The 26,241-nt window shown below is 25.2% G+C and overlaps 12 protein-coding genes across 12 annotated transcripts, besides 2 other annotated features; 5 read left to right on the top strand and 7 right to left on the bottom strand.

Annotated features, from left to right (window-relative positions):
• Positions 1 to 591: part of a repeat region that runs on past the window's edge.
• A 93-nt stretch (positions 592 to 684) lies between these two features.
• Positions 685 to 1,070: a repeat region.
• Positions 1,071 to 1,177: 107 nt separating this feature from the next.
• On the bottom strand, positions 1,178 to 2,425 carry EHI_188280 (presenilin 1 peptidase, putative; the record flags this gene model as incomplete). The annotated part of the gene is made up of 2 exons (XM_648604.1): positions 1,178 to 1,333; positions 1,391 to 2,425. The coding sequence occupies 2 exons, from the start codon at positions 2,423 to 2,425 to the stop codon at positions 1,178 to 1,180; spliced, it is 1,191 nt and encodes a 396-aa protein (XP_653696.1).
• A 30-nt stretch (positions 2,426 to 2,455) lies between these two features.
• On the top strand, positions 2,456 to 3,022 carry EHI_188270 (uncharacterized protein; the record flags this gene model as incomplete). Its single annotated transcript, XM_648603.1, has 1 exon — positions 2,456 to 3,022. The coding sequence occupies one exon, from the start codon at positions 2,456 to 2,458 to the stop codon at positions 3,020 to 3,022; it is 567 nt and encodes a 188-aa protein (XP_653695.1).
• Positions 3,023 to 3,048: 26 nt separating this feature from the next.
• EHI_188260 (uncharacterized protein) lies at positions 3,049 to 4,698 on the bottom strand (the record flags this gene model as incomplete). The annotated part of the gene is made up of 1 exon (XM_648602.1): positions 3,049 to 4,698. The coding sequence occupies one exon, from the start codon at positions 4,696 to 4,698 to the stop codon at positions 3,049 to 3,051; it is 1,650 nt and encodes a 549-aa protein (XP_653694.1).
• A 990-nt stretch (positions 4,699 to 5,688) lies between these two features.
• EHI_188250 (uncharacterized protein) lies at positions 5,689 to 6,421 on the top strand (the record flags this gene model as incomplete). The annotated part of the gene is made up of 2 exons (XM_648601.1): positions 5,689 to 6,054; positions 6,113 to 6,421. The coding sequence occupies 2 exons, from the start codon at positions 5,689 to 5,691 to the stop codon at positions 6,419 to 6,421; spliced, it is 675 nt and encodes a 224-aa protein (XP_653693.1).
• Positions 6,422 to 6,607: 186 nt separating this feature from the next.
• On the top strand, positions 6,608 to 8,029 carry EHI_188240 (uncharacterized protein; the record flags this gene model as incomplete). Its single annotated transcript, XM_648600.1, has 1 exon — positions 6,608 to 8,029. The coding sequence occupies one exon, from the start codon at positions 6,608 to 6,610 to the stop codon at positions 8,027 to 8,029; it is 1,422 nt and encodes a 473-aa protein (XP_653692.1).
• A 35-nt stretch (positions 8,030 to 8,064) lies between these two features.
• Positions 8,065 to 8,793, bottom strand: EHI_188230 (DNA repair and recombination protein RAD52, putative; the record flags this gene model as incomplete). Its single annotated transcript, XM_648599.1, has 1 exon — positions 8,065 to 8,793. One exon carries the CDS (start codon positions 8,791 to 8,793, stop codon positions 8,065 to 8,067), a length of 729 nt encoding a protein of 242 aa, XP_653691.1.
• A 202-nt stretch (positions 8,794 to 8,995) lies between these two features.
• EHI_188220 (uncharacterized protein) lies at positions 8,996 to 11,344 on the top strand (the record flags this gene model as incomplete). Its single annotated transcript, XM_648598.1, has 1 exon — positions 8,996 to 11,344. One exon carries the CDS (start codon positions 8,996 to 8,998, stop codon positions 11,342 to 11,344), a length of 2,349 nt encoding a protein of 782 aa, XP_653690.1.
• A 468-nt stretch (positions 11,345 to 11,812) lies between these two features.
• EHI_188210 (phospholipid-transporting P-type ATPase, putative) lies at positions 11,813 to 15,024 on the top strand (the record flags this gene model as incomplete). Its single annotated transcript, XM_648597.1, has 2 exons — positions 11,813 to 12,837; positions 12,897 to 15,024. 2 exons carry the CDS (start codon positions 11,813 to 11,815, stop codon positions 15,022 to 15,024), a joined length of 3,153 nt encoding a protein of 1,050 aa, XP_653689.1.
• A 471-nt stretch (positions 15,025 to 15,495) lies between these two features.
• EHI_188200 (uncharacterized protein) lies at positions 15,496 to 20,559 on the bottom strand (the record flags this gene model as incomplete). The annotated part of the gene is made up of 1 exon (XM_648596.1): positions 15,496 to 20,559. The coding sequence occupies one exon, from the start codon at positions 20,557 to 20,559 to the stop codon at positions 15,496 to 15,498; it is 5,064 nt and encodes a 1,687-aa protein (XP_653688.1).
• A 124-nt stretch (positions 20,560 to 20,683) lies between these two features.
• On the bottom strand, positions 20,684 to 22,240 carry EHI_188190 (uncharacterized protein; the record flags this gene model as incomplete). The annotated part of the gene is made up of 1 exon (XM_648595.1): positions 20,684 to 22,240. The coding sequence occupies one exon, from the start codon at positions 22,238 to 22,240 to the stop codon at positions 20,684 to 20,686; it is 1,557 nt and encodes a 518-aa protein (XP_653687.1).
• Positions 22,241 to 22,415: 175 nt separating this feature from the next.
• EHI_188180 (phosphoglycerate kinase, putative) lies at positions 22,416 to 23,667 on the bottom strand (the record flags this gene model as incomplete). Its single annotated transcript, XM_648594.2, has 1 exon — positions 22,416 to 23,667. One exon carries the CDS (start codon positions 23,665 to 23,667, stop codon positions 22,420 to 22,422), a length of 1,248 nt encoding a protein of 415 aa, XP_653686.1. The 3' UTR covers positions 22,416 to 22,419.
• A 1,419-nt stretch (positions 23,668 to 25,086) lies between these two features.
• On the bottom strand, positions 25,087 to 26,014 carry EHI_188170 (uncharacterized protein; the record flags this gene model as incomplete). The annotated part of the gene is made up of 1 exon (XM_648593.2): positions 25,087 to 26,014. The coding sequence occupies one exon, from the start codon at positions 26,012 to 26,014 to the stop codon at positions 25,106 to 25,108; it is 909 nt and encodes a 302-aa protein (XP_653685.1). The 3' UTR covers positions 25,087 to 25,105.
• Positions 26,015 to 26,241: the final 227 nt, after the last annotated feature.

The following is a 26,241-nucleotide window of genomic DNA, read 5'->3' as shown; positions in this document are numbered from 1 at the left end:
CTTTCTTTTTCTGTTTCATTTATTATTTTAGCCATTTTACATCTTTTTTGTAATTCTTTGATTGGATTTCTACTTTTGATTTCTGTTTCAATTGCTTGGATATCTTCTTCCCATCCTTTTGTTCTTTCCTTAAATTTTTCTTGCATTTTTTCAATTCTCTTTTTCTTTCTAATTGCATATACTTCTTGGAGAATGTCATACCATCTTTTCCTTTTCCCTTCATACTTTTTAAGTATTTCTGAATATTCTCCTTTTCCCCATTTACTTGTTATTCCTTTTATTCTTTCATGTATCTCTTTTATTGTTAACCATCTATGTCTATTGTTTGTATATTCATTATTATTCCAGTATTTATCCTGTTTCTTATTCGTTCTTCTTTGTCTTTGCTGTTTTTTAAACCCTTTTCTCTTGGTATTTCTTTTATTATAATTGTGATATCTTTTATTATAATCGTAATATCTTTTATTGTTGTTATTGGTATTTAACCTTGTATTTCTATGTCTTGTTTGCTTTTCTTTACAAGACGTCAAGGCATTACTCCATAACAATGGCAATAAAATTTGTTGTATTTCCTGCATTGGAAAAGGATCTATGAATAAAGAATACTAGAAAATAAATAATATCAATTATTTATCTTCTTTTGATTTGTTGATTGTTGTTATTATATTTTGTTCATTATTTGTTTTTCATAAATCATTGAAGAGAAATTCCCAAAAGCAAATCACACTTTATATATTGATGATTTGAGAATAATGACACAAAGTAGTGAAGAAATGGGAATAATCCACAATGAAATTAAAGAAATAATAAGTGGAATAGGGATGGAAATGAATGAGAAAAAGTCAGGAATGGTATTAAAAAACATTAAAGAAATACCAAATGGAATGCAAAACATCCCCGTAATTGAAGGTGAGGACTTGTATAAATACTTAGGAATATGGCAGTATGATGAAATTGATGACACCTTCAATTGTAAATCCATCAAAGAAAAATGAATCAGAAAATGGAAGAAATAAACACTGATGAAAGTAGTAATAGAAGATATATTAAAAGAATAAATACGGAAGTAAAACCAAAAAAAATAAAAGAAATAACTGAGTTAGAATAAACATTATTAGAACCTTTTTAAGGAAAGAAAAGAATAAAGTAATGTCTTGTAAATGAATTTATTTATTCATTAAGCCACATAACCATATAAATTAGCAGTTGTGACTAATGGAACTATTGCCCATCGTGACACACAATAGATTAAAGTACCAAAGAAAATAGAAATTGGTAAAGCAGGAAGAGCTTTATTAAAAACAACTAGTAAAATGAGAGTACCAAATAGTCCCTAAATATATGAGTTTTATTTATTTTTCTTTACAAAAAAGGATGAACAATAACAAACAGATAATACTGCCACTGATCCACTAAATACAATTGTTAAGTCATACATTGCACACCTTCCAACTAATACACTATAAAACACAAAATCACCTAGTCCTAACTTTACTCCTTTTCCATGTGTAGATGATAGAGTGAATGGGTTTGAATCAACATTTAGAATTTCATTCTTAGAATCATCTGGAGATGCCAATCCCATCCATACCGCTGTGGAATAAACAAGTGCTGGAATTGGTTCTTTTCGTTCTTGAGCCAAGTTAACAAGTATTCTTAATGGTCCTTTAGGACATAGTACAGCAACTAAATCATAACATGCCATTCCAATAAGTAAAGTCCATGTAGTCCATTCTGGGAGATTTGTAAAGAATGAAGCCATGAAGACGCTGATAATAATCATATAAAATTGGTTTAATTTCATTGGAGAAATATAAAAAATTGAGATGACTCCAAGAACACCAAAATTAAAAAGAAGAAAAGCAAATGAAATCCAGTCAACAGGCCAATTGAATACTGATAATAAACTTTTCATAATTGACCCACCAAATAACATTAATAATAAAATTACACTAAATAATAACCATCCTACTATTAATTTCATACATCTATAATAAAAAAGAAGAACAAATACAAAAGTTACTATTACAATCATAATAATGAAGATAACTGATACAATTATAGCAATAAGCCATATAGGGATAGTTGTTGATGATTCAATCCCTTCAGAAAATATGTATGAAGTTGCTTGTGAATAAAGGTCATTACTTCTTTCTAATAATTTAACAATAATAACAGTTAATAATAAAGTAATAGCAACAGGAGTAATAACAGCATTAACACTTTCACTGTATTCAGCAAAAGTGATCATTTCAACTTCTTCTTCATCACTTTTATTTTCTTTATTTTCTACTTTATTTTTTGAAAGTTGTTGTTCATCAGAAATAACATGAATTTCGTTTTGTTCAGAAAGGGTATCTATTTCTTTATTTAAGTTTTCGTCATCTTCTTCTTTAAGACGGTGGTAATGTGTTGTATCACTCATTTAAACTTGAACTGAATATTCAGTTCATAAATGAATATTGAAGAACCATCATTCACACTTCATCCAACAAACCCTACAAATAATCGTTTAGTTGAACGTCTCAAAGAATTACGTAAACAATATCAAAGATTAGAAGAATTAAAAAAGGTGGTAGTAAAAGAATTTTCTGCAACAGCTTGTTTACTTGATAGATTACCTGAATTTTATGAACAAAAATATATTGAAAAATTTAAATGTGAACCTCCTCCATTTCATTTTTCTAAAGACCGTGTTCCACCATTAGATGAAAGACAATTAGAAGTTGGATGTTCACATTTATTAAATCCTTCTATTGAACTTGAAAACTTTCCACAACTTATTGATTTAAATGAAGATAATTTTTTTAGAACAAAAGAAGAAATAGAAAATTGTCAAAGAGAAGAAGAAGAAGAAAATAAAAATGAGAGTAATGAAGATATAAAGAAATCTATTGATGAATTTTTATTAAATGAAAATGAAATAATTGATGGAGAAGATGTTAGTTCTGATGAAGTTAAACTACCAAGACTTAATAGTGAAAAAGAGATGTCACAACTAAAGAAACAAGCAAAAAAATAAGCTATGTAATATAAATGTTTAAATAACTATAAATATAGTTTATCAGCAAAAGGTGTAGATTTAAATGAGAACGTTAAAACACCTTTAATTGAAGATGTTTTTAAATATTCTTTTATTTGTTCTTGTTTAAAGAAAGGTGGAATGAATGAATAACTAAGAAATCTTTGTTGTTGTATTTCTCTTATTACTGTGTCAATAGAAGATTTAGTAAATAAAGGTCTTTGAGGTGAGATATTAAGATATAAAAATGTTTTAATATCATCTAATGGAATATGAGGACATAGTCTAAGTCTAATATCTTCATCTTTAAGTATTTGAGGATCATCTAACATTAAAAGCTTAGATAATTCAAGACATAAAGGCATTTCTTGAAATGAATAATCATAAGAAAAAATTGTTGATAATAAAATATTACCATCATTAGTAGACAAATATAATTTATTTAAATATGATTTATATAATTTTACATCTAATGCATATAATGAAATATGTTCTAATAAATTCTTTAATGAGTCAGGAAATCTTAATTTATGAACTTCATTCATAATTTCTTGATAATTTGATTTTGGTTCAAATTGATAAGATTTCATTAACTTATCCATTAATTTATCTGCAATAAGACAAGTTTTAGAAGTACAAAATTCAGTACATTCTCTCCACATTTCTACTCTCTTAGATTGATTTTTTGCATTAAGAAGTATAATAGTTTCAAAGAATGAAATAAAGACATATTGAGTTTCTAAGAAAGAGTAGTCATTACTTAAAAATTGATTAATACATTCTTTAAATAATACATCATTATTCTTTTGTACAATAAGAGAGAATAATACACAAGATAATAAAGTAAATTTACTTAACTCTTCTTTTATTTCAAATATTATTTTACTTTGTTCAGTACCAGTTATAAAATGATCTGCAAATTCTTTAGATGTTTTAAACATAAATTCACGATAATTATCCATTGAAGTAATTTCATTAATAATTTTTATAGTTTCTTCATCAAATAAATAAAATGGTTTAGCTATTAAACATGAATTTCTAGTTGCTATTGGTTGTTCAGTAGTAATATCTCTCATTGAATATCTTTTTCTTGAAATTTTACTTTTTTCAGCATCAAAAGTATTTCTAACTGGTTTTTTAATAGAAGTTGAAGGTTTAATTTTTGAAGTATTTTGAGTATTATCACTTGGTAATATAAAATTCTGTTCATCCTCTTTTTCAACAGTTTTTATAATTGGACTATTAGCGTCTTTTATTGGACTATTAACACCTTTTGAAATATTACTATTTGGATTTATTATTTGAGTAGAGATGATATATGAAATAATATATTCTTCTCCTTTTTTATTTTTTTCTTTTGTTTCAAATCCTCCAATTTGGTTTTTAAATTTAAAAACTTGTGAAATATCTATTTTAAATTGAACTAACACTTTTTTTTCTTTTTTAATTTTAAGACAAATACCTTTTGTTTGATACCGACTTTCAGATACTTTTTTTAATGTTGTAGTTAATGATATGTCTTTTCTTATATTTCTATTCATTTGAATATCTTCTATTATCCCTTTCTTATTTTTCCCTGTTTTCCATTTAATAAATACAAATTCTTCTGTTTCATTTGTAGATGTTATTTTATTAATTGTAATTTGAATTGTAACTTTCTTTTTCTTTGAACTCATTTAACAACAATTCAATTTTTAGTTCATTAGGTAAATCAGATTGTCATCTCTAAACAATAACTATAATTGCCAACTAAAATTATTTTCTTTGAGTTAAGTTATCTTTCTGTTGTTCTTAATTTTTATCCAAAAATAGTTAATTTCAAAAAAGTTTTGATAAAGTTAATAAAAATCCTTATTGTTATTCTTCATATAAAACATAAAGAACAATAGTTATGTATTAAAACAAACAAATGTTTTCTTTCTTATTTTATTTGTTCAACAAATCTATTAGTACTAATTTATTTTATTAAAATAAAGAAAATATACATTATTATGTATCATGACTAGAATTTCGTTATTAAATAAATTATTATTTCTTTTTTTTTGTGGTTTATTTTATATTAAAAGAATTAACAACATTAAAATATTTAACAATTTATTATCTAACTGCCATAATCAAAGAATTTAATAATAGCATTTCTTTCTACACATAACTAAAATATCATAAACTTTACTTAAAACTCACTCTATTAAAATTATTAATATTTTTATTATCTGGTTCTGACAGTTATTATCATATTTAGTACTAAAAAATTTCTTAACAATAAAAACAGAAAAAAAAAATTATACTTGTTTCAATATTGTTTTTATTATCTTTATAAAGAAATACTCTCATTTTTCTTCCTTTTTATCGAAAAGATAATATATATTCAAATGTTTTAAAAAGAAAATCTTTCTTAAAATATTCTACAAAAATTCTTTTTTTTTTAAGTTAAAGAAGTACTATTTTAACTATTTCAAAGGAAAAAAGTAAATAAATGATGATGATAAAACTATCAGTTTCAAAACATTCAAATAAGGATTAAATGATAAAATATACAAAGAAGTTATAACAAATGAATACTTTTCAAAAAGAAAAAATTAGTAATATAAAACAAAAAAAAAAATAAAAAGAAAAAAAAAAGAAAAGAAAAGAAAAACTTATTTAAAAAGAAAAAAGAAAAGTCAATGGTGTTAATTCAACATAGTACTCTTTTTGGACATGGACCAGCAGTATTATATACATTCTTTTATTTTTGTTTATCAATATGTGGAATTTTATTTGCGTGTAGTTTTAAAGATTTTGGAAGTAAAGAATCATTAATACTTAAAATAATAATATATGTAATACCCATTTTCTTTGGAGTACTTATGATGACATTTTATTTTATGCAAAAGAAGACACTAAAAATAGTATGTATTGCATATGCAGGAGCAATGATTTCTATGTTTATTGTTGTTATTTTTTTAATTTTATCAATTATTGGATGTGGAATTTTACCAAATACTTGGAAAAGTGGTGATATGGAAAAAAGAATTATAAAGGAACAAGAAGTTTGATAATACATCATTTTTTTTAAATGAAATAAATAATAATAATAACAATAAATAGAAACAATGTTGTTTTGCTTATACAACAAAAACATATAATGGAGAAATATTTGCTTTTAAAGATTGTCCATTAATTAATTGGGATAATAACAAAATTAATATAACTAATTGTCATCAACTTGATGATAATAATGAATTTTGTCCAGTTTCAGATTTACAACTTGATAAGAAGATTTGTAATCTAAAACCTCATCCAGATTTAGCTGTAATGATTACTCTTGCAGTTCTTGAATTTATTCAAGTATTACATTTTAGTATTTATTTAACTGCAGGATTCTTTTATCTTAGAGAACGATTGACTGAAAGTTGATAATAAAATGTAAAAGTGAAAAATTTCATGTTTTCAACATTTCTAAAAAATATTTGAATTATTGATTGAAACTATTTATTTAATAACAAAAAAATTATAACAAAACTATTCTTATTAATAATTATTTTATTATAAAAAAAATAAAAATTATAAAATAAGAACTTAAAAATCATTACTAAGTTGGTTATGGCAATACCATTCTATGGGATTACTCCGGGAATGACTTTGTTCCCTGGGGCTTTTCAACAACCTCTACCACTAAATGAATGTTTGAAAAATAGTGTTGATGTTAGACAAACACTCACTGAATATAGAATAACAATTCAGACTCAAAAAGAGTCATGGCTTCAATGCATTGGTTATGATGGGAAAATTTTCTATGTTAATTGTAAAACAAAAATATTAACTGAAGAAAAACCTGATATCTTTAAAACACCAGAAGAACTTATTCTTGCTACATGTCCTTGGAAAGAAATTGAACAAGATGGAAAGGTAGTATATAAAAATAAAAAAACAGGAGAAATTGTTAATGAACAACCAGAGATATATAAATTAGTTACTCAAAGAATACAACAACTAAAAGAAAAGAATGAAAATAAACAAATTAAAGAAGAAAACGTAAATAAAAAAGAAGAAATGATTCAAATGCTTAAAGATATTGGAGTTAATTCTCAATCAACTTGGGAAGAAACAAAGAAAAAAATGAAAATTATAGATGGAATGAAAAAGAAAGAAGTTAGAGGTATTTTTAATGAATATGTTGGAACATTAAAAGAAGAAGAAAAACTTAAAAATGAAAAAGAAAAAAAAGAAAATAGAAAACGATGTGAAGAACTTTTTAGCCAAATGATACAAGAAAGAGTTATTACAATAGAAATGGTATGGGAAGATGTTATTAAAATTATAAAAGAAAAAAATGAATTTTTAACATTAAGTGATAAAGATATTATTGAAATATGGAAAAATGAATTAGTTATTGAAGAAAAGAAAGGAATTGAAAAATGGAGAAAGTGTATATCAGAAAATGAACAAATGAATAATGAAATGACACGTGATGCATTTTATAAACAATGTGATTTAATGAATATACCAAAATATTATCAAGAGAAATTATATCAATTTTATCTTAGAGATATAGAACAAAAAAATGAAGATAAGAAAAGAAAACAACAACAAGATGAACAATTAAAGAAACAATTAGAATCAAAAGTAAAAGATATTCTTATTGAAATGAGTGATAAAAGAGAAATTTTATATGGAGATACTCCTGATAATTTTCTTTTAAATGTTAAAGATATTAAATTAGATGAGTCAATAAAATTAGATTTGTTTAAAAAAGAACAGCAGTCTTATTTAAAAGATCAATACTTAAATGTCTATGATGATGTTAGAGATATTATTAATTCTAATTTTGGTGTAATAACACCAAATATGTCAACCACTACATTTATTAAATTTTATTCAATTTTTGATAGAAGAGTAAATCGTTTACCAAGAAAATATCTTGAAATTGCATTAACAGAATTATATTCTCATTCTTCTTTAGATCCAAAAAAACATTCTCCACCATCATTAGACCTTCCATTAGAAAAAAAGAAATTAATTTAAATTTGATTGTTTTAAGAATTTAATTTATTAACAGTTTAAATATAATTAAAGATACTATCATCAATATCCATATCAACAGAATGAGAACTAACATCTGCTGTTGTAGATTTTAATGATTGAGTTTGTTCTTGTACAACAGGACTTAGAGGTTGGTCATTCGATAAATGACTTATACTTGATGAAGCAATAGAAAAATTTGTTGATATACTTTTCTGAGTTTCAAATACTTCTTTATTAATATTTCTAATAGAATTAAATGTTAATGGATTCGTGTCATTTGATTTATGATTTGTATCAAGTGTTCTTACATAATCAGTATCATATAATGAATTTCCAAGATAATTGCCAAAAAGTCTTAATGCCCTCTTTCTTCCATCACTTACTGCTTCTTTTTTAGCAAGTTCAATAGCCATTCCTTTCTTTGGCATTTCTGACATTCCAACACCAACATCTTCATGATAAACTCCATTTTTAAGTGTAACTCGAATTACAGCAGTAACTCCAACTTTAAATTTACCTTTATCTACATCAACATAATCAACATTTAAATTAGTAATACAACAACTCCATCCATCAAAACCAAATAATGCATTCGATAATTCTACTGCTTTCCAACTCTCTAAATATGTAAGTTTCATATTAGAAGGACCAGGTCTTACACTTACAAAATCAACAGGAACTTTTTGTTCTAACATTTGTTGAATTTGTTCTGGTTTTTCAAATGTTCTATTTCCAAATCCATTTGAGGTATCTATTTCAGTCATTTGATTATTATTTGTTTCTAAGTTCTAATTTATAATATTATAATTGAGGATTTATTCTTTTTTTATATCAAATAGATTTGAGAATTTTCCATTGTGATATACTCATTTTAAAATATGTTATATATAACTTAAATTAAAACCTTCTTATTTTAAATACTTTCTAACGGAAGTAACTAAAAAATATTAATTTCAATTAGACTAAATGAAAATTGATATTGTACTATGCAATAAAGGGGTTATTGGAGAACCAGTTAATGGTTATGTTGAAGTAACTACAAAACATCCAATATTTATTAAAAAAGTTAAAGTATTATTTAGAACAAAAAGTAGATATCCAAATTATACTAATAGTGGTTCAATTGATGCTAGAGAAAAGTCAAACGTTTATATTTGGAGTGAATGGCTTAAAGATGATATTGGATTTCAAAGTATTGAAACAGAATGCTTTAGTGAACATTATAGTATTAAAGATGGAAGATTTACTGAATATGCACCTGGAGTAAATCGTTTTCCATTTGAAATTGTTTTACCAGAAAATTGTTGTGTAACCGTTGTTATGGGAAATTGCCATTTAAAATGGGAAATGATTGGTTTGGTTGAAGAAGAAGATTCTACAATCCATAAATCTCAACCAATCGAATGTCCATTATTATATTCTCAACGTACTATCAATGATTATAGTCCAATTGATTTAGAACATGACACAGAAAAATTTAATATTAAATGTTCTTTACAAACAAATAAAGTTCAACAAGGGGATATTCTTAATGGTCAAGTAATTTTTAGAAATAAAACGGATAAACCCCTTGAATTATTTGTTAGTTGTGAATCTATTTTGGAAGCATTAAAAAAAAATAATTCTGCCATGGACAAGAGAATATTTTCTCATTGTAAATATACGGTAGGTACAGGAGTTACTACCCTTGAGCTTAATATCCCAATTTCACCATTACAACTTCCTACAGTTATTGCTCCTCCATTTTCATTAACAAATTGTATTATTATCAAAGTTTCAGGAACAAATCTTAATTCTAAAGAAGAATCAGGAATGATTGTTCCAATTGAAGTATTTACACTTCCATTGAACAGAAAGAATATGGTAGAATATGCTACGTCATTAGGTTATTCATATTTGACATTCAAAAAAAAGAATTTTTATGGAACCCATAAAGTTAGTCCACCTAAAATTAACTTTAAAGAAGGGGTTGAAGAGGTTAGAGAAATTGACTCTAATATTCCTTATTTTATTGACCATATCAATAGAGTTGTTTATGATGATAAAACAACAAAACATATTTGTGATAAAATTTATCCTGAAGAATTAACATTATTACCTCAAGGATGGAGTTGTGGCTATTTTAGAAATGAACGATATTTTATTAATGCTTTAACTAATGCAACTACATGGCATGACCCAAGAGATAATCCATTACCACAACATGTTATAGAAGGTGTAACTGGATCACTTTCTATTATTCCTATTCAAGCAGAAAGTGTTGGAAAAGATAAAGGTATTGAATTAGAGATATTACTTGGTAAAACTAAAATTAAATCATCAATTGCTAAAGGAATTGATGCTGAATTTGATCCTATCCCAATACGATTTAATTTAGACCAACAAAGAAATAATGTGTTAGTTTATGTTTATGAAAGTAAAGAATTATTAGGTGTTATTGAACTTGATTTAACTGAAATGAAATTCTTTTCTAATATTAAAAGATGGTATTATCTTCATCCAATAGAACATCAACGAACTGAATCAATGGGAAGAATTTTATTACAAATTGCTTATGCATCTCCTTTAGATAGACCTCAAATCACTGAAGGATTTGATTATATTTCTAAAGCTCATTGGTACTTTTATCCACCAACCTCTCAATTTATGGAATACGTTAATAAGCTCAATGAATTCAGAAATAAATTTAATAAAGAGCCATTAGTTAAAGTGTATGATAATAAGTATATTGTCTTAGCTAGAGAGTCATACATGTACTTTTTCCAAATTGATGAAAGTATTGACGCTGAATTTAGTGCCACTAAGAAAACACCTACTCAACCAACTCAACCAACTAAACCATATATAACAGTTGACTTAACAATTAAAGTAGTTGAAGTTAGTATTATTCCATGTGAAGTTACATATGAGAAACCAAGAAGAAGATTTTCATTATCTATTAAAAAAGGAAGTAGGTCTTCCAGTAGAAAGAGAGAAGACATCATTGAAGGTGATGAGATTAGACATGAAAGTATATTTGGTAGGTCATTATCTAGACATGACAGTAAAAGTAGAGGATCAAGCAAAGACAGAGAAGTAGATCCAGAGGCATATGAAGAGTTAATTTCACCACAAACTCGTTCAAGAAGTCGTTCTTCTTCATTTGCTCAACGTTTTAATATTTCTCTGTCTTCAGAAACAAAGAAACCAACGTATGTTATTAACACAAAGAAAAGAAAAGGGTCAGTTTCAACAGGAAGTCCATATTCCCTTGAAAACCATGAAGAATTAGAAGTTAGGAGAAATGATGAGAATGAAGGTATTTTATTAGATTAGTAACAAAAAGATTTTTTTTGTTATTTATCAAAAAAGTCTATATCTTCTTATAACTTTCTTTTAATGTTATAAATTTTTTATGTTTATGAAAAGAAACTTCAAAATAATATAAAATTAGTTTAAATAATAAAAAATAAAAAAACAAAAAAATATTTAATATTTTTTATTATATAATAAAGATTTAATAAAAATAATAATCTAATAAATGTTTTAATGAAATTATTGGATTGGATTTGCCATAGAAAGAGTTTGTTAAAAAGAAAAATATATGTTCTGTATAAAGAATAATTAAAAGCTAATGTAATCTTAGGTTCATATCCACCCATCTTCATTCAACAACATAAAAGAAATAAAAAATTATTTCCTTGTAATGAAATATCTACCACAAAATATTCCATTTTTTCTTTCATATTTAAATTTTTATATTACCAATATAAATTATTGACAAATGTTTATTTTTTAATAAATATGATAATTAGTTGTATTCCTTTTATTTCAACAGTAACACCAATTACTGCTGTTATTCCAATTATTATTGTTCTTTGTGTTTCAGCAATAAGAGAAATTATCGAAGATTTAAAAAGACATCGTTCAGATAAAGAATTTAATAATAAAAAGTTTAGTACTATTACTGATGGAATTGAGACTATTAGATCGTCCAAGAATATTGTTGTTGGGGATTTAGTTATTTTAACTAAGAATGAAATTATACCTTGTGATTGTGTACCTATTTATTCTTCTTTACCTGATGGTATTTGTAAAGTAGAAACAGCTGCATTAGATGGAGAAACATCATTGAAAACAGTTTATGTCCCCAAACAATTATCTAAAAGTTCAGAAAATTCAACACTTGATTTTAAAGGAATGTTAGAGTGTGGATTTCCTACATCAAATTTTAATGACTTTAAAGGGTGTTTTAAGTTTAATGGAGAGAATATAATAACATTAGATTCAAAAAACCTTTTATTACAAGGTTCTGTTTTAAGAAAAACTGATAAAGTTATTGCTGTAGTATGTTATACAGGAAAATATACTAAACAATCATTAAATTCTTCAAAACCAATAAATAAAAATTCAACATTAGATCATCGTTTAAATCAATTTGTTCTTTCTACTGTTTTCTTTCAATTAATCCTTTGTAGTATTATGGCAGGATTTGCTAGTTGGAAATATAAAAATGTAATACAAGATGAAGGGTATTGGTATCTTCATTCAATTGACCCACAATGGTCTACAACAACTTATTCAATAAAAAAGTTCTTTGGATATTTTAATTTAATATCATATACTATTCCAATATCAGTTGGAGTTACAATAGAGGTATGTAGATTTATTCAAGGAAATATTATGGAAATGGATGATGATTTTAAAATTAAAGAATTTGATTCTGAAGGTACAGAAAAAGTTGTTGGAATGAAAACAAATAATTGTTCAATGATTGAAGAAATGGGAGGGGTTCAGTATATTTTAAGTGATAAAACAGGGACATTAACGTTTGTCTTTCTTTATAATTAAATTGAATTAAAAAAACCTTTTAACTTAATTAAAATAGTGAGAACAAAATGCAGTTTAGTAAGTGTAGTATTTATGGTGAAATATATCATAATGTTCTTAGTGGAAGTATTCAAACAAGAATTGTAGATAATCCAAAATTACTTGATTTTCTTTATTGTTTATCTCTATGTAATTCATGTACCATAGAACATTCAGATAGTGGAGATTATAATTATTCTTCATTTTCTCCTGATGAAGAAACACTTTGTGATGCCTCAAAGAAGAATGGAGTAATTTTAAAAGAACATACTCAAGAATATATTTCATTAGATGTATTAGGAGAACATCAACAATTCAAATTAATATGTCAAATAGAGTTTACAAGCTCAAGAAAAAGAATGAGTGTTTTAGTAGAACGAGATGGTTTATATATTTTATATTGTAAAGGAGCTGATAATGTAATAACCCAACTCTTAGATGATAGTTCAAAAGAACTTGTCAAAATATCACAAATTCATGCTAATAATTTTGCAAGTGAAGGACTAAGAACACTTTTTATTGCAAGAAGAATTTTTACTCCAGAAGAAATTCTTCAATGGAAACAAAAGTTTGACTCAATTGATCCATTAGCAAATGATATCAAACGTCAACAAATGGAATTATACGAACAACTTGAAAATCATTTAGAATTAATTGGTGTAACTGCTATTGAAGATCAACTTCAAGAAGATGTCCCATCAACTATTTCAATGCTAAGAGAAGCAGGACTTAAAATATGGGTAATTACTGGTGACAAAATGGAAACAGCTATTAGTGTTGGATTAAATTGTAGATTATTTATTTCTGGACAAAAGATGATATATTTTAATCATACTTCTGAACTTGAATTTGTTGAACATTTAGATCAAGAATTAGAAGAGTTGTATAGTTCTAAAGAAATAATAGATAATTCTTTAAATCAAAACCAAACACTTGGAATTGTTATTCATGAAAATAATATTGATTGGTTTATTAAACATCAAAAAAAATTTAGTTCTCTTGCTATAAAAGCAGAGAGCGTTATTTGTTGTAGAGTAAGTCCTAAACAAAAAGCAGATATTGCTTTATGTGTAAAACAAATGACAAAAACAAAATGTCTTACAATTGGAGATGGTGCAAATGATGTTCCAATGCTTACTCATGGGGATGTTGGTGTTGGGATATATGGTAAAGAAGGCAATCAAGCCGCTATTACAGCAGATTTTGCTATTAGAAGATTCAAACATTTAACTAAATTAATTTTATTTTATGGAAGAAATGGCAAATACCAAATTACTACTCTTATCAAGTTTTGTTTTTATAAGAATGCTGCATTCTTTCTTATGGATATTTGGTTTGCAACAATATCCAATTTTACTTGTCAAATTATCTATGATGATTGGGTTATGACTTGTTTTAATACATTTTTTACTTCACTACCACCAGCTGCTATTGCCTTATTTGATTATGAACTTCCTTGGGAAACTATTAAATTGTATCCAAAGTCTCATAGAGAAACATTCACCGATAAACAATACAAAATTAAGTCTTTTGTTGAATGGTATTTGTATGGTGGACTTCAGTCAATTCTCTTTTTTGTTATATTTTATTTCATTATTGCCCCATCAGACGTGACAAGTTTTGATGGAAAAGTAAATGGATTTACTTTCACAGTTGTTACAGTCACAACGTACAGTCTTTTCTCGATTTATTTAACTATGTTCGTTTATACAAAGCGGGTTGGAAATACAATTATATTATCGTTCTTAGGGAGTATTTTATTATACATTATTCTTTACACTATCATTATGTTTGTCCCTGGAATGTCAGTGAGAAATATATCTTATTGGGGGTGGTTGTTTACATTGAAACAACCACTCTTTTATTTAATGATTATTATTTCTATGGTTATCACTGTCTTCCCTCAAATCGTATCAATTTATTTCCAAAGAAGAATAAAACCAACCAATACACAATTACTTCAAGAATATTATTTTAATAAAAAAAGAAAGTATGTACATGTAAATGATGCACAACCATCTTCAATAGATAACCAAACCTCAAGTATTTCAATAACAAGTTGTGACCAAGAGTTAGATGTATTTGTTGATTCTACAATGTATATTCGAACAAATCCAACTTCTTTAATCAATGAAGAAAATGAGTAAATTACCATTACTAAATAAAACAATATTTTAAAATGACAACAATAAATAAAAGATTTAAGATAATGCTTTATTTCATTCTTTTACTATTGGTTATGTTAAATAAGGTTTATTGTTCAAGAATTTTAAATAAAGAAACATTTTTTGAAAGCAATAAATATAAATAAAAGAACTTATTATATACAACAAAGTATATAACACAAATGATTTCTCTTTATCAACCATTTTTATGAAGAAATATTACTTAAACTTATTATAAAATACTGTTACAATTAAAAGATAATTTTGAATGATAAAGTCATCAGATAAGATGAAAGATTTATGAATTAAAATGAATTAAAAAATAAATAATTAATAAACAAAATAAATTATAATAGATGAATTACTACCAATGTTATTAAGAGAAAATAAAACTTAAAATAATTAAAAGACATTGCATGGAGTAATTAAATTCTGTTTGAACACAATATTCATTTAATTAGATTTTAAAGTAATATAATTCAAAGAATAAACTACAAAAGAATTAGCATTATCTTTCTCACAATTTACAACAAAGGTCCAATTTGTTGGATCATCATTAATTAAACAATTTGAATGAACACTTGTAATATTCCATCCATCAACAAATGAGATAGAACCCAATAAAACAAATCTGTCTCCAAGGAAAACATATGTAGTAATTTGGTTTGGTTGAGCAAGAATAATGAAATCTAAAAATAAGCATGTTAATGTTGTCATTGAAATATAATCCAAATTTAATTGAATTTCTTTGTGAATACCATTAAGTGTTTCTACATGAAGTGTGTTTTGATAAACATAATAAGAAAATCCATTTGCTGAAAGAGAGAATAAATGAGGAATAAATAATTTTGTATAAATAATTGTTCCACAAATAGATTTACAATAAAAAGAGTTTTCTGTAAATAGAACAATACATTTCTTTGATGAAATAAAGGCATTTTGTATTGGTTGAATTTCTTCTATTTTTAATATAGTATTTTGATGATTGTTATTGTAATATTTCCATTCTACTCCAATAGAGTTCTTTAAAACATATTCTATTGTACCTTTTTTAGAGTCAATAATACTAATAATCTTTCCATTTACATCTACAACACTTCCTTTTTGTTTAATCAGAGTTTTTCCATTTAGTGCTTCAATAATAATCATTTCATTACCATCATAAATAACATCAATATTATTTAACCCTTCGACTTTCTTCATTTTACAACTTCTCATAAAAACACTAATTTCATTAAATCCAGAATTATTACTTTTAACTGAAAACCCTTCTTCGCCAACAGTAAGAACAGTTCCATTATTTGTTGGAAGAACATTTATTTTAATTCCTTCTTGGTTTAAAAAGATTCCACTAAAATCATATTCATATTTTTTCTTTGGTAATCCATTTAATATTGAAAAGGCTTTTAATAACCATTTATGTAATTCTTTAGATAAAACTGCCATTTCAAGAGTCATTCTTAATATATATAACCTTTCTAATGACATTAATAAAGGATATGAATAAATTTGTGGTACTAAAGCACTATTAGCCAGTTGGTCTATTGAACGAATAGCTTTTCCATGCAAGGTTTCGGCTTGATAAAATGGTAATAATAATGTGAATGGAACTATAGAATATAACAAACAACAAACATCTACTGGTTCAAGTCTAATTGATGTTCTTACTTCTGGATTAGGACTTGGAATCAAAGTAAATTCATTTCTTAACAAATGTTGCTTTGAATTATCAATAATATGACAAATTAATGTTTCCCAACTCATTGATGTGTCGATCCAAGGAAAGAATGGATGATTATTAATATCATTATATGAATATCCTGCAAAAAAATTAAGTTGATTTATAAACATATAGTTACTCATTCTTCCATTAATCCAATCCTTAATTATAGTTGATTGATTAAATGCTTTAACTGGATCAATATAAATAACCGTTTGTATTTGATGGTTTAAAGTAATGTGAGATAAGTTATTTAAGAATTTTAATGAATCTTTCATATGAATCAATAATGGACGGTGATACTTTATATATAATTCAATATATTCTTCTCTTCTCAAAATGACCATTGTAATAATATTTAATCCAAATTCATCAATTTTTGATGGTGTTTTGATAATTAATTGAAGGTTATCAGCATTAATATAAATTCTAGCAATTTCTTTCTTACTTAAATAAATAAGAACACCATCTATGCCATCATCACTAGTAAGTGATTTGAAATGAATTAAACCTTTATTCTTTTCAAGGACTTCTCTATATTCCTTTTCAAGACTTGATGGAGTGATAATACTAATCTTATTTTCATCTATAGAAACTGGCTTCAATACAATAATTGGTCTTACCTCAGAAAATCCAATTTCTTCAAATTTGAAAGTATTGGAATTTACAGTATCAATGAGAATATTTGATTTAAAAGCATTTGACCAATTTCTTCTACTAGAAGTGAATAACCTAAGTCTAATATCAGTGTCACTCATAACTAATCTGTTATAATCCATGGGTGCAACGTCAAGATTAGGGTATTGCACTTCTTTAAAAACAAATGAAGGATTATTTCTTAGTTTATTTTCTTCAACTTTCAATACATCAGCTTGAACTTTTAATCCATTTTCATGAGTTTTATAGAAAGAAACTAATTCCTTTCCAAATAATTGAATTCCTTTAAAATCCAATTCCATGTGAGGTTGTTGTTTAAAGTTTAATAAATACATCATATTTGATATATCCCTTCTTACACTTGGATCATCACATTGTTTAACAATATCATAAAGATGGAAAATAACCCAACTATCATATCCTTCAATTTGTGGTCTTTGAACAAGATATGGAGGAATTAGTTGTAACGTTTTTCTTAACAAAGGAATATTATTATTCTTTAAAGCAATTGAATGAAGTTGACATAATATTAAATGAACAATAAAAACATGTTGCATTGATGCTACTTTAGAATTACATAATTTTGGTTGTGGATAATGATATTCTAAACATTTTGTTATTAATTCATAATCTTCTTCGAAATGAGGTAATGCCGTATCACAACCATAACTACATGTTCTACAAAAGAAATCACTAAATAGTAATATCATTTGAATAACCATTTTATCTCTTGAATCATTATTTAATTGACAAAGAACATTTTTAACTAAACATTTTAAAAGACTTCTGAATATAATATAAAACTTTTCTTTGTTTTGTAGTTTTGATAATAAATAACAAATAATATTTTCTAATGATACATTCTGTTGTTGAAATGCAATTCCAATTATTCTTGCAAAGATATTTTGTAATCTTTGTAAAATGTTGTATTCTTTTGAAGATACCAATGATACAGCTATATCAATAAATATGGTTATCCAATATTTACTTTTTAATAAATATTTCCAAATAATATGATTTTCTAAACATTGAACAAGATCATTTAATATAATATCTAACACAACCATGTTATTTGATAAATTATTTGATATTGCAATACTTATTGATTTAAGAAATGGTGTAAGAAAATCTTGTTTTAATTTCATTTGATTCATATTAAGAAGAAATCCTTTAGAAGATAAATATCCAGTTGTAGTAGTATCAATATATGTATTTCTAATATTATTAAATGAACATTCAATAGCTATTTGATATAATAATGGTGTTAAACGTGTTGAATTCATTGCATCTACAATAACATTATATTTAACTTCTATATTAATTAATGCTAAAAGCCTTTCAATATTACCTTTTAAAAATGATGGATTTTGTTGAATATAAAGATAAAGTAATGCAGTTTTATTCTTTTTTAACATAGTTGATATAAAAGACTTTAATTCTCCTTGAGAAGTTAATACCATACAAACATACATATAAATTAATAAAGCTTCTGTATTAAAATCATTTGTTTGAATTGCAGTGTCAAGAAGATGTAATGAATCAGTCATAAAATATTGAACAACATAAACATCTTTAATTATAATTGAAGTAATATATTGAATATATCCACATCTCCATTGAAGATGAGCTCTTGGAATAGTTTCTTTTTCAAATTCTGGAATATCATCATATAAAATCCATAACATTAAACTCCTATATGATAATTTTTCAAATAATTTGAATGGTAATGTTCCTAAAACAGTGTGGCTCATCGACTCTTGTAATTCTTTAATATATTCTACTCTAAGTGAATCATTTGGCCACCATCTAATATCAAAAATATGTCTAAGTATAATATTTCTAATAGAAAGAAAAGAATGAGAATTAATAAGTCTTAATGCAAAAGAAATAAATTCTTTAACAATTGGAGTTTGTAATTTTTTTGTTTCATTAAAAGTTTGTTCTTTTGTTATTTCTGCCAAATTAATTAATGTTTGAAATATAGTAGATATTTCATTATTTTCAATAGACTCTTGTCTCAACAATTTAAAAGTAGATAACAATCTAAAATAAAGATCAAGTATTTTTTCACAATCTTCTAATGCTCTTGTATTATATTTTTGATTTAATAAAATAAATAATTTACTAATCCCACCAATCCTATTAATAATAGCACCTGGTGTTTCACGTATAATTGTAACAATTGGTGTAAAATTTGATATTTTATAACATTCAAAAAGTAACATATCTTTAGTTAATTCTTTTTGATCATATCGAATAATTGTTTCTTCTGGAAGTATTATTACATCAGTTATATCACCAGTAAAATAACTTTTAGAATTACTTGATATTCCACCAATAGATATAATTGCTTCTTCATTTTTTGGATAATTTAAAGAAAATGTAAAATTTTCTTTTTCAATTTCAACAACAAGACGTTGTTCTCTTTTAGAATGCGTTATTATTAAATTATACCATTTTCCATTAACAACACGTCTATTATTTAATTGTAAATCATTTTTATTTGGAGTTGTTATTAAAGATGGTGTATTAATTCCACATTCAATATAAAGAAATCCTTCTTTTATAGTAATGGTAATTCCAATAGAAGGAGATTGAATTGATAATATAACACCATTTCCTCTTGATCTAAATGTTAAAGAAATTCCCCAATTATCAGTAGTTCCAATAGTTATAGTTTTATATAAACAAGTAAGAAATCCAGGAAATGCATAATATCTTTCAGGACCACCAAATCGAGCCAAAGAATTAAGTAATGAAAGAATTTCAACATTACAATTATTAGATGTAATATATAAATGAAATAAATCAGTGAAATCTTTAGTAGTTAATCTAATTTTAAGTAATTGTTCTAATAAACCTAAAATAACAGATAATTCATTTCCATTACTTGTTTTAATTTTTTTAACAAGTTCAGAAGAAAATGATTTAGATAATTTTGATATATTTAATGGATTTTCTGTTATTAATAATTGTAATGTTTGATATAAGCTTTTTGGGTTTATATAATTTCTTATTTTTTCTTCAATATCTGGTACTATTTGATATACAGAAGAGTTAATTGGAATACTTGGATCATATGGTACACCACAAAGAATAGGAATAGTTTCTTCTAATAAGACTTCATTAACATCTTCCATTTTAATTTAAATTATTCAAAAACTAATTAGAAATTTTATAGATCTTTTGTGTTTTTCTTTTTTCTGATTTGAATTTAATGATAAATAATTTAAATTTGAATAAACAATACACATCAATTATTATTTAAAAAAAGTTACGAGTTATTTGTGAATCTTGTTGAAGAATTGAATTAACTGATAATTGAATCTTTGAGACAATATAAGGTTGATCAAATTTAAATAACTGAATGAGTAATTGAATATCCTCTTTGTCTAAATCAAAACAATTTTGAATTTGTTCAATTAACTTTTTTCCAAAAGGAAAAGAACTGTTAATAATAAAATAAAATAATTTCATTCCTCTCATAATCATAAAATTTGATGTTTGTTGTAATAAATATACAGCAGTATTTAATTGGTTTTGACTAATTACTTTAACAAATTGTCTAATAAAGTCTTCTATTAAAAAACAATGATCAATTGGAGCTAAAAATGAAATTGGGTTGATTGGATTTACATTAGTATTTACCTTTAATCTTTTATTAATAATATTAAGAAAATATGAAGACCTTGACTTATAATAAGAAATTGTATCAATGTCTTTCATTGATTGAACAATAAACTGAGATGAGTCAATTAAACAAATTGGAAATGGAAATTGAAAATATTGTGATGGATCAAATTTAGTTACAAATTGAAGAGTAAAAAATGGGTTTATGTTAATAGTCATTTTATTAGAATGAAAGTCTTGAATTGCAGGTAAAGCAAATGGATCTAATAAAATTCTAATATCAGTAATAGTATCTGTTGAAAAAGGAATACAAATAGTGTAATAACTTTGAATATAACCAGAAATTATAGAACATAAATATCTTGTATATTCTTTTGAAGTATTTTTTGTATGAGTTGATATATTAATGAATTGTTGTTTATTATTAAATACATGAATAAATTCATCTATTTTATCAATTAATACATATAATTCTTCAATTAAATATTCACTTGAATCTTTATTATTAAGAGTAAAATTTGCTAATTGATAATAATAAAATATACGATTTATATAATCATAAAGTGAGTCATGGAACATTTTATGATTAATAATGTCTTTTGGTAAATCAATTCCTATATTAAATATAATTACTGGATATTCTGTTGGTGATTTTACCATAAAAGGAATATGTAATGTAAATATTATTATATCAACTTCTTCTCCATTTTTTATTCGTTTACCAAATTCATAATAATAATATGTTGGAATATGTGTTGTTTGAATTCTAATTTCAGTTGGTCGGTCAATATGAATTGAAGTTTTTAAAGGAATTGATTTATAATATTGATTCATACCATAGTTTTTTACTCGACTATGAAAGTCATGAATAACTTGAGTATTTTCAACATATTCCATTATAAGTTGTTTACTATTCATCTCAGGATATGAGATAATATCCAACAAAAAAACATAACTCATTTCATTTCCCTTTTTCATATTGAACCTTCTAGGAATCTTCCAATTTATTTCTGAAAGAAGGTCTTTTGATGTTACTTGTCTTATGATTGTTTCAAATGACCCCCAAATAACACCCCAATGTTCATGTAATGTATGTGATGATAATGACTTAACACTAAAAAATGATTGCCGAAGATAAGTAGGTGAACTATTACCTGAAAATGGAGAAGATATACTAATCCTTTTAGACATAAATAACTCTAAAATAAATAGTTCATTGGCTAGTGAGTCAAATATATAAAATACATATATAAAAAAACCCATTGAGAAAAATATTTAAATTTGAAATTATAAAACTTAATAAAACCACTTATTTCTATTTTAATTTTTAATAAATAAAATTTGTGAAGAATAAATTGAATTAATTCTCTTTATTCAGCATCATCAAGGTTAGCAACACCTGGAAGTGGAAGTCCTTGTAAAAGTTCAAGTGATGCTCCTCCTCCAGTTGAGATATGGCTGACTTGTTTGTCAAGACCGAATTTCTTAAGAGCTGTTGGAGTATCTCCACCACCAACAATAGTCAAAACACCAGCTTGGGTAGCAGCAGCAACAGCTTCACAAAGAGCTTTAGTTCCAGCTGAGAATTTATCAATTTCAAAGACACCACATGGTCCGTTCCACATAATTGTTTTAGCAGCAAGAATTTTTTCTCTCCATAAAGCAGAAGTCTTGGGTCCACAATCAACACCTTCCCATCCTTCTGGGATACCTTCTTCAAGAGTACAAATTTGAGTGTTAGCATCTTCTCCAAATTTATCACAAGCAACGAAATCAAATGGAAGAAGAATTTCAACTTTCTTAGCTTCAGCCTTAGCAAGAAGTTCTTTACACATTTCAACCTTTGAAGCATCAAAGAGTGATTTACCAATCTTCATATTCTTTGAAGCAGCAAGGAAGGTATAAGCCATACCACCACAAATAATAAGTTGATCAACCTTTTCAAGGAAGTTGTTAATAATTGGGATTTTATCAGCAACCTTAGCTCCTCCAAGGATTCCAAGATATGGTCTGTTGATATGATCGAATGCTTTAGCAAAGTATCCAAGTTCTTTCTTGACAAGGAATCCTGATACCTTTGGGCTTAAATTAACACCAACCATAGTAGAGTGTGCTCTGTGAACTGTTCCAAATGCATCATTAACATAAACATCACCAAGTTTAGTTAATTGTTCTCTGAATTCTTTAACCTTTTCTGGGTCAGCTTTGACTTTCTTTCCATCAACAATTGATGATCCTTCTTCTTCTGGATGGAATCTAACATTTTCTAATAAGATAACACTTCCTGGAGCTGGGTTAGCACAAGCCTTAATAACTTCTTCACCAACACAGTCATTTAAGAAAATAACTTTATGTTTAAGAATTTCTTCTAATTTTTCAGCAACTGGTTTAAGAGTAAGTTCTGGAACAACATGTCCATCTGGTCTTCCAAGATGTGAGGCAAGAACAACAGCTTTACATCCGTGATCAAGGCAATATTGAATTGATGGAATAGTAGCATCAATTCTTTTAGTGTTAGTAATTTTTCCTTTTTCCATTGGAACATTAAAATCAACTCTCATAAAGACTCTTTTGTCTTTAACATCAATTTGATCAAGACTCTTTTTAGTAAATCCCATTAAATATAAGTTTTTTATCTTGATCTTTTTATACCTTTTCATATGTGTGAATTCGTGTCGTTTCGTATTTTTTGATGACTGCGTCTTTTTCTTTTCATTTTTCTTTCCTTCTTTATATTAATTTTTTACTATTTATTTGTTATTCACTTTTTTCATTTATTTGAAGTTCTTTTCTTCAATAAGAAGGGTTTTTGAAATTTCTCCTTTTCTAATTTTTTTGTTTCTTTTATATTTCTGAACTATCATAATCTTAGCTAAGACTATATATTTTAAATTGTTATTTTAATTATCTTTTGTTTTCTTTATTGTTTTACTCTTTTTTTCTCATTATTATTTAGTTAATTAACATTTAAGCGTTCATATGTTATGCATAGAAGTAAAACAATTCAGTGGTGTTGTAAATATTGTTAAAAAAAACATATTCAAAAATAAAAAAATAAAAACCAAAAAAAAAACTTTTGTTTCAATTAATTCTAAAAGAAATAATAGAAAATAAAATGTTTCTTTTATTTTAAGATCTTTTAAATACTTTAATAGATGATTTTTATAAAATTAAATTAAAGGAATAATAAGAATGAATAATATAACCATCAAAATAAAAAAAAAGAATAAAAGAAAAATTAAAATAAGTTAAAATTAAGTAGATTATAAGTTTTTAATTATAAAATAAAGAAGAGAAGAATTAAAACATAAAGAAATATCTAGAAATTGTCAAACCATAATAATACTAAGTTTTATTTAATATTTGATTTTATAACGTATTAATAATCTAATATTAGAAATTAGTGTTATAGCAAATTTCAATGATTTAATGATATTATTTTTTCATAACGAATTTGTTTAACAAAAAAAGAATTATTTTAAATTGTTTAAATAAAAAAATTGACAAGAAATGGTTTTAAATAAATGTCTTAAATCTTTTGTTTTGTTTAAAGAATAGAATTTTTTTTATACTTATTTCACAAATACTTAATTAAAAAAATAATTTGAAATTTAATTGAAAAAAATACATAAAATGATTTTTTTGAAAGAAAATAACTGAATTTATTTGGTTCATATCTAACATATATTTATAAGTCTATTCTCTAAAAAGTAATTAAGGTTGTCTTATTCTCTTTTTTTAAAGGAAAAGACTTTTACTTTTCAGTAATTATTTTCAGAAAGAATTTAAATGGAATCTCAATTAAAAGATACTTTTAATGAAATAGATGAAGATCATGATGGAATTATTTCATTTTACGATTTTCTTTCTTCAGCAATTAAATACCAAGTTAATGTTAATCAAATTCTAAAAGTGTTTAAAGAAATAGATCAGAATAAAGATGGAAAAATATCATTAATGCAATACATGAATTATTGTGATACAAAAAAAATACACTATCCCCTCCTAAATTGAAGAAAATACAATTGAATTTTTTTACTCAAAATAAGAAATTAATTATTTCTTAGAAACAATTTTGTTGGCAACTTTACTAGCTTCTTTTTTTGTTTGTTTATTAGTCTTTGTAGTCATTGTATTCTTGAACTTCTTACTAAGAGTCTTCATAGATTTTCTTAATGGTTTTTTAAGGACTTTTTTAGCTTCTTTCTTAGCTTCATTTCTTGATCTGACAACAGTCAAATATTGGTGTTCAAGTTTTCTAATTAATCCATCGATAGCAGATCTACAAACCATCTTAATGTCAACGTTGTTAACACCTTCAGAAGTAGCTTCTTCAATTCTTTCAACAATCTTCTTATAATATTTATTATAAGCTTTCTTAGCTACTTTCTTGAATTTGTCTTTAGCCTTTAAGATATCACCTTCATTTTTATGGTCAATAGTCTTAACTAATTTTTCTGAGGCAATTTCAGCAGCCATCTTAGCATATTTATGAGCAAGGGCTTGAGTTTCTTTTAAAAGGAGTTTTTGGTTGTGTTCAATTTCTCTTCTAATATGAGTATTTTCTTCAAGACCAACTCTATGCTCAATTCTTGTTTTTCTAACTAATCTATCTCTATCAGGAAGAGCAATCTTATCAGCCATTTGTCTCATTCTTCTTAAAATAGTTCTTTTTTGTCTTCTAATTTTATCCATATTTTTATGTAATTTATCAATTTGGGTTTCAATCTTCATTCTATCTGCCATATCAACTGCAAGTTTCATATCATTATATAATATATCTAATGCGTTTTCAATTTTTCTTTCTCTATTTTCAAGAGCTAATAATGTTCGTTCATTTCTTCTATTAGCATTTTTAATTGTTCTCATTCGTTTTAAGATGGTTTTACCATGAATAAATGGATTGAACAAATCTTCTTCAGCAAGTGCACAAACACAAATAAATGCAAAAAGGAATGCTTTCATTCACTAAAATAATATAATTATTAGTTCTTTTTTTTGAGTTGATTTATAACTTCTTCTATTGTTTCATATTTTTTTATTTTAGTAGCGTTTTTGAAAATTCTTTCTTCTGTTAGTATTTCTTGTTATTTTAAACTACTTATTAAACTTACTTATTATTAATTTATTTATTTTTTAAGAATAATTTTTATTTTGTATTTATTCTTTTATTGAATAAATAGTTTTATAAA

The sequence above is a fragment of the Entamoeba histolytica genome, genomic scaffold (assembly GCF_000208925.1).
Source record: "Entamoeba histolytica HM-1:IMSS scf_1104750519129 genomic scaffold, whole genome shotgun sequence".
Lineage (NCBI taxonomy): Eukaryota > Evosea > Mastigamoebida > Endamoebidae > Entamoeba > Entamoeba histolytica.
This window is presented reverse-complemented; position numbering and strand designations above follow the sequence as displayed.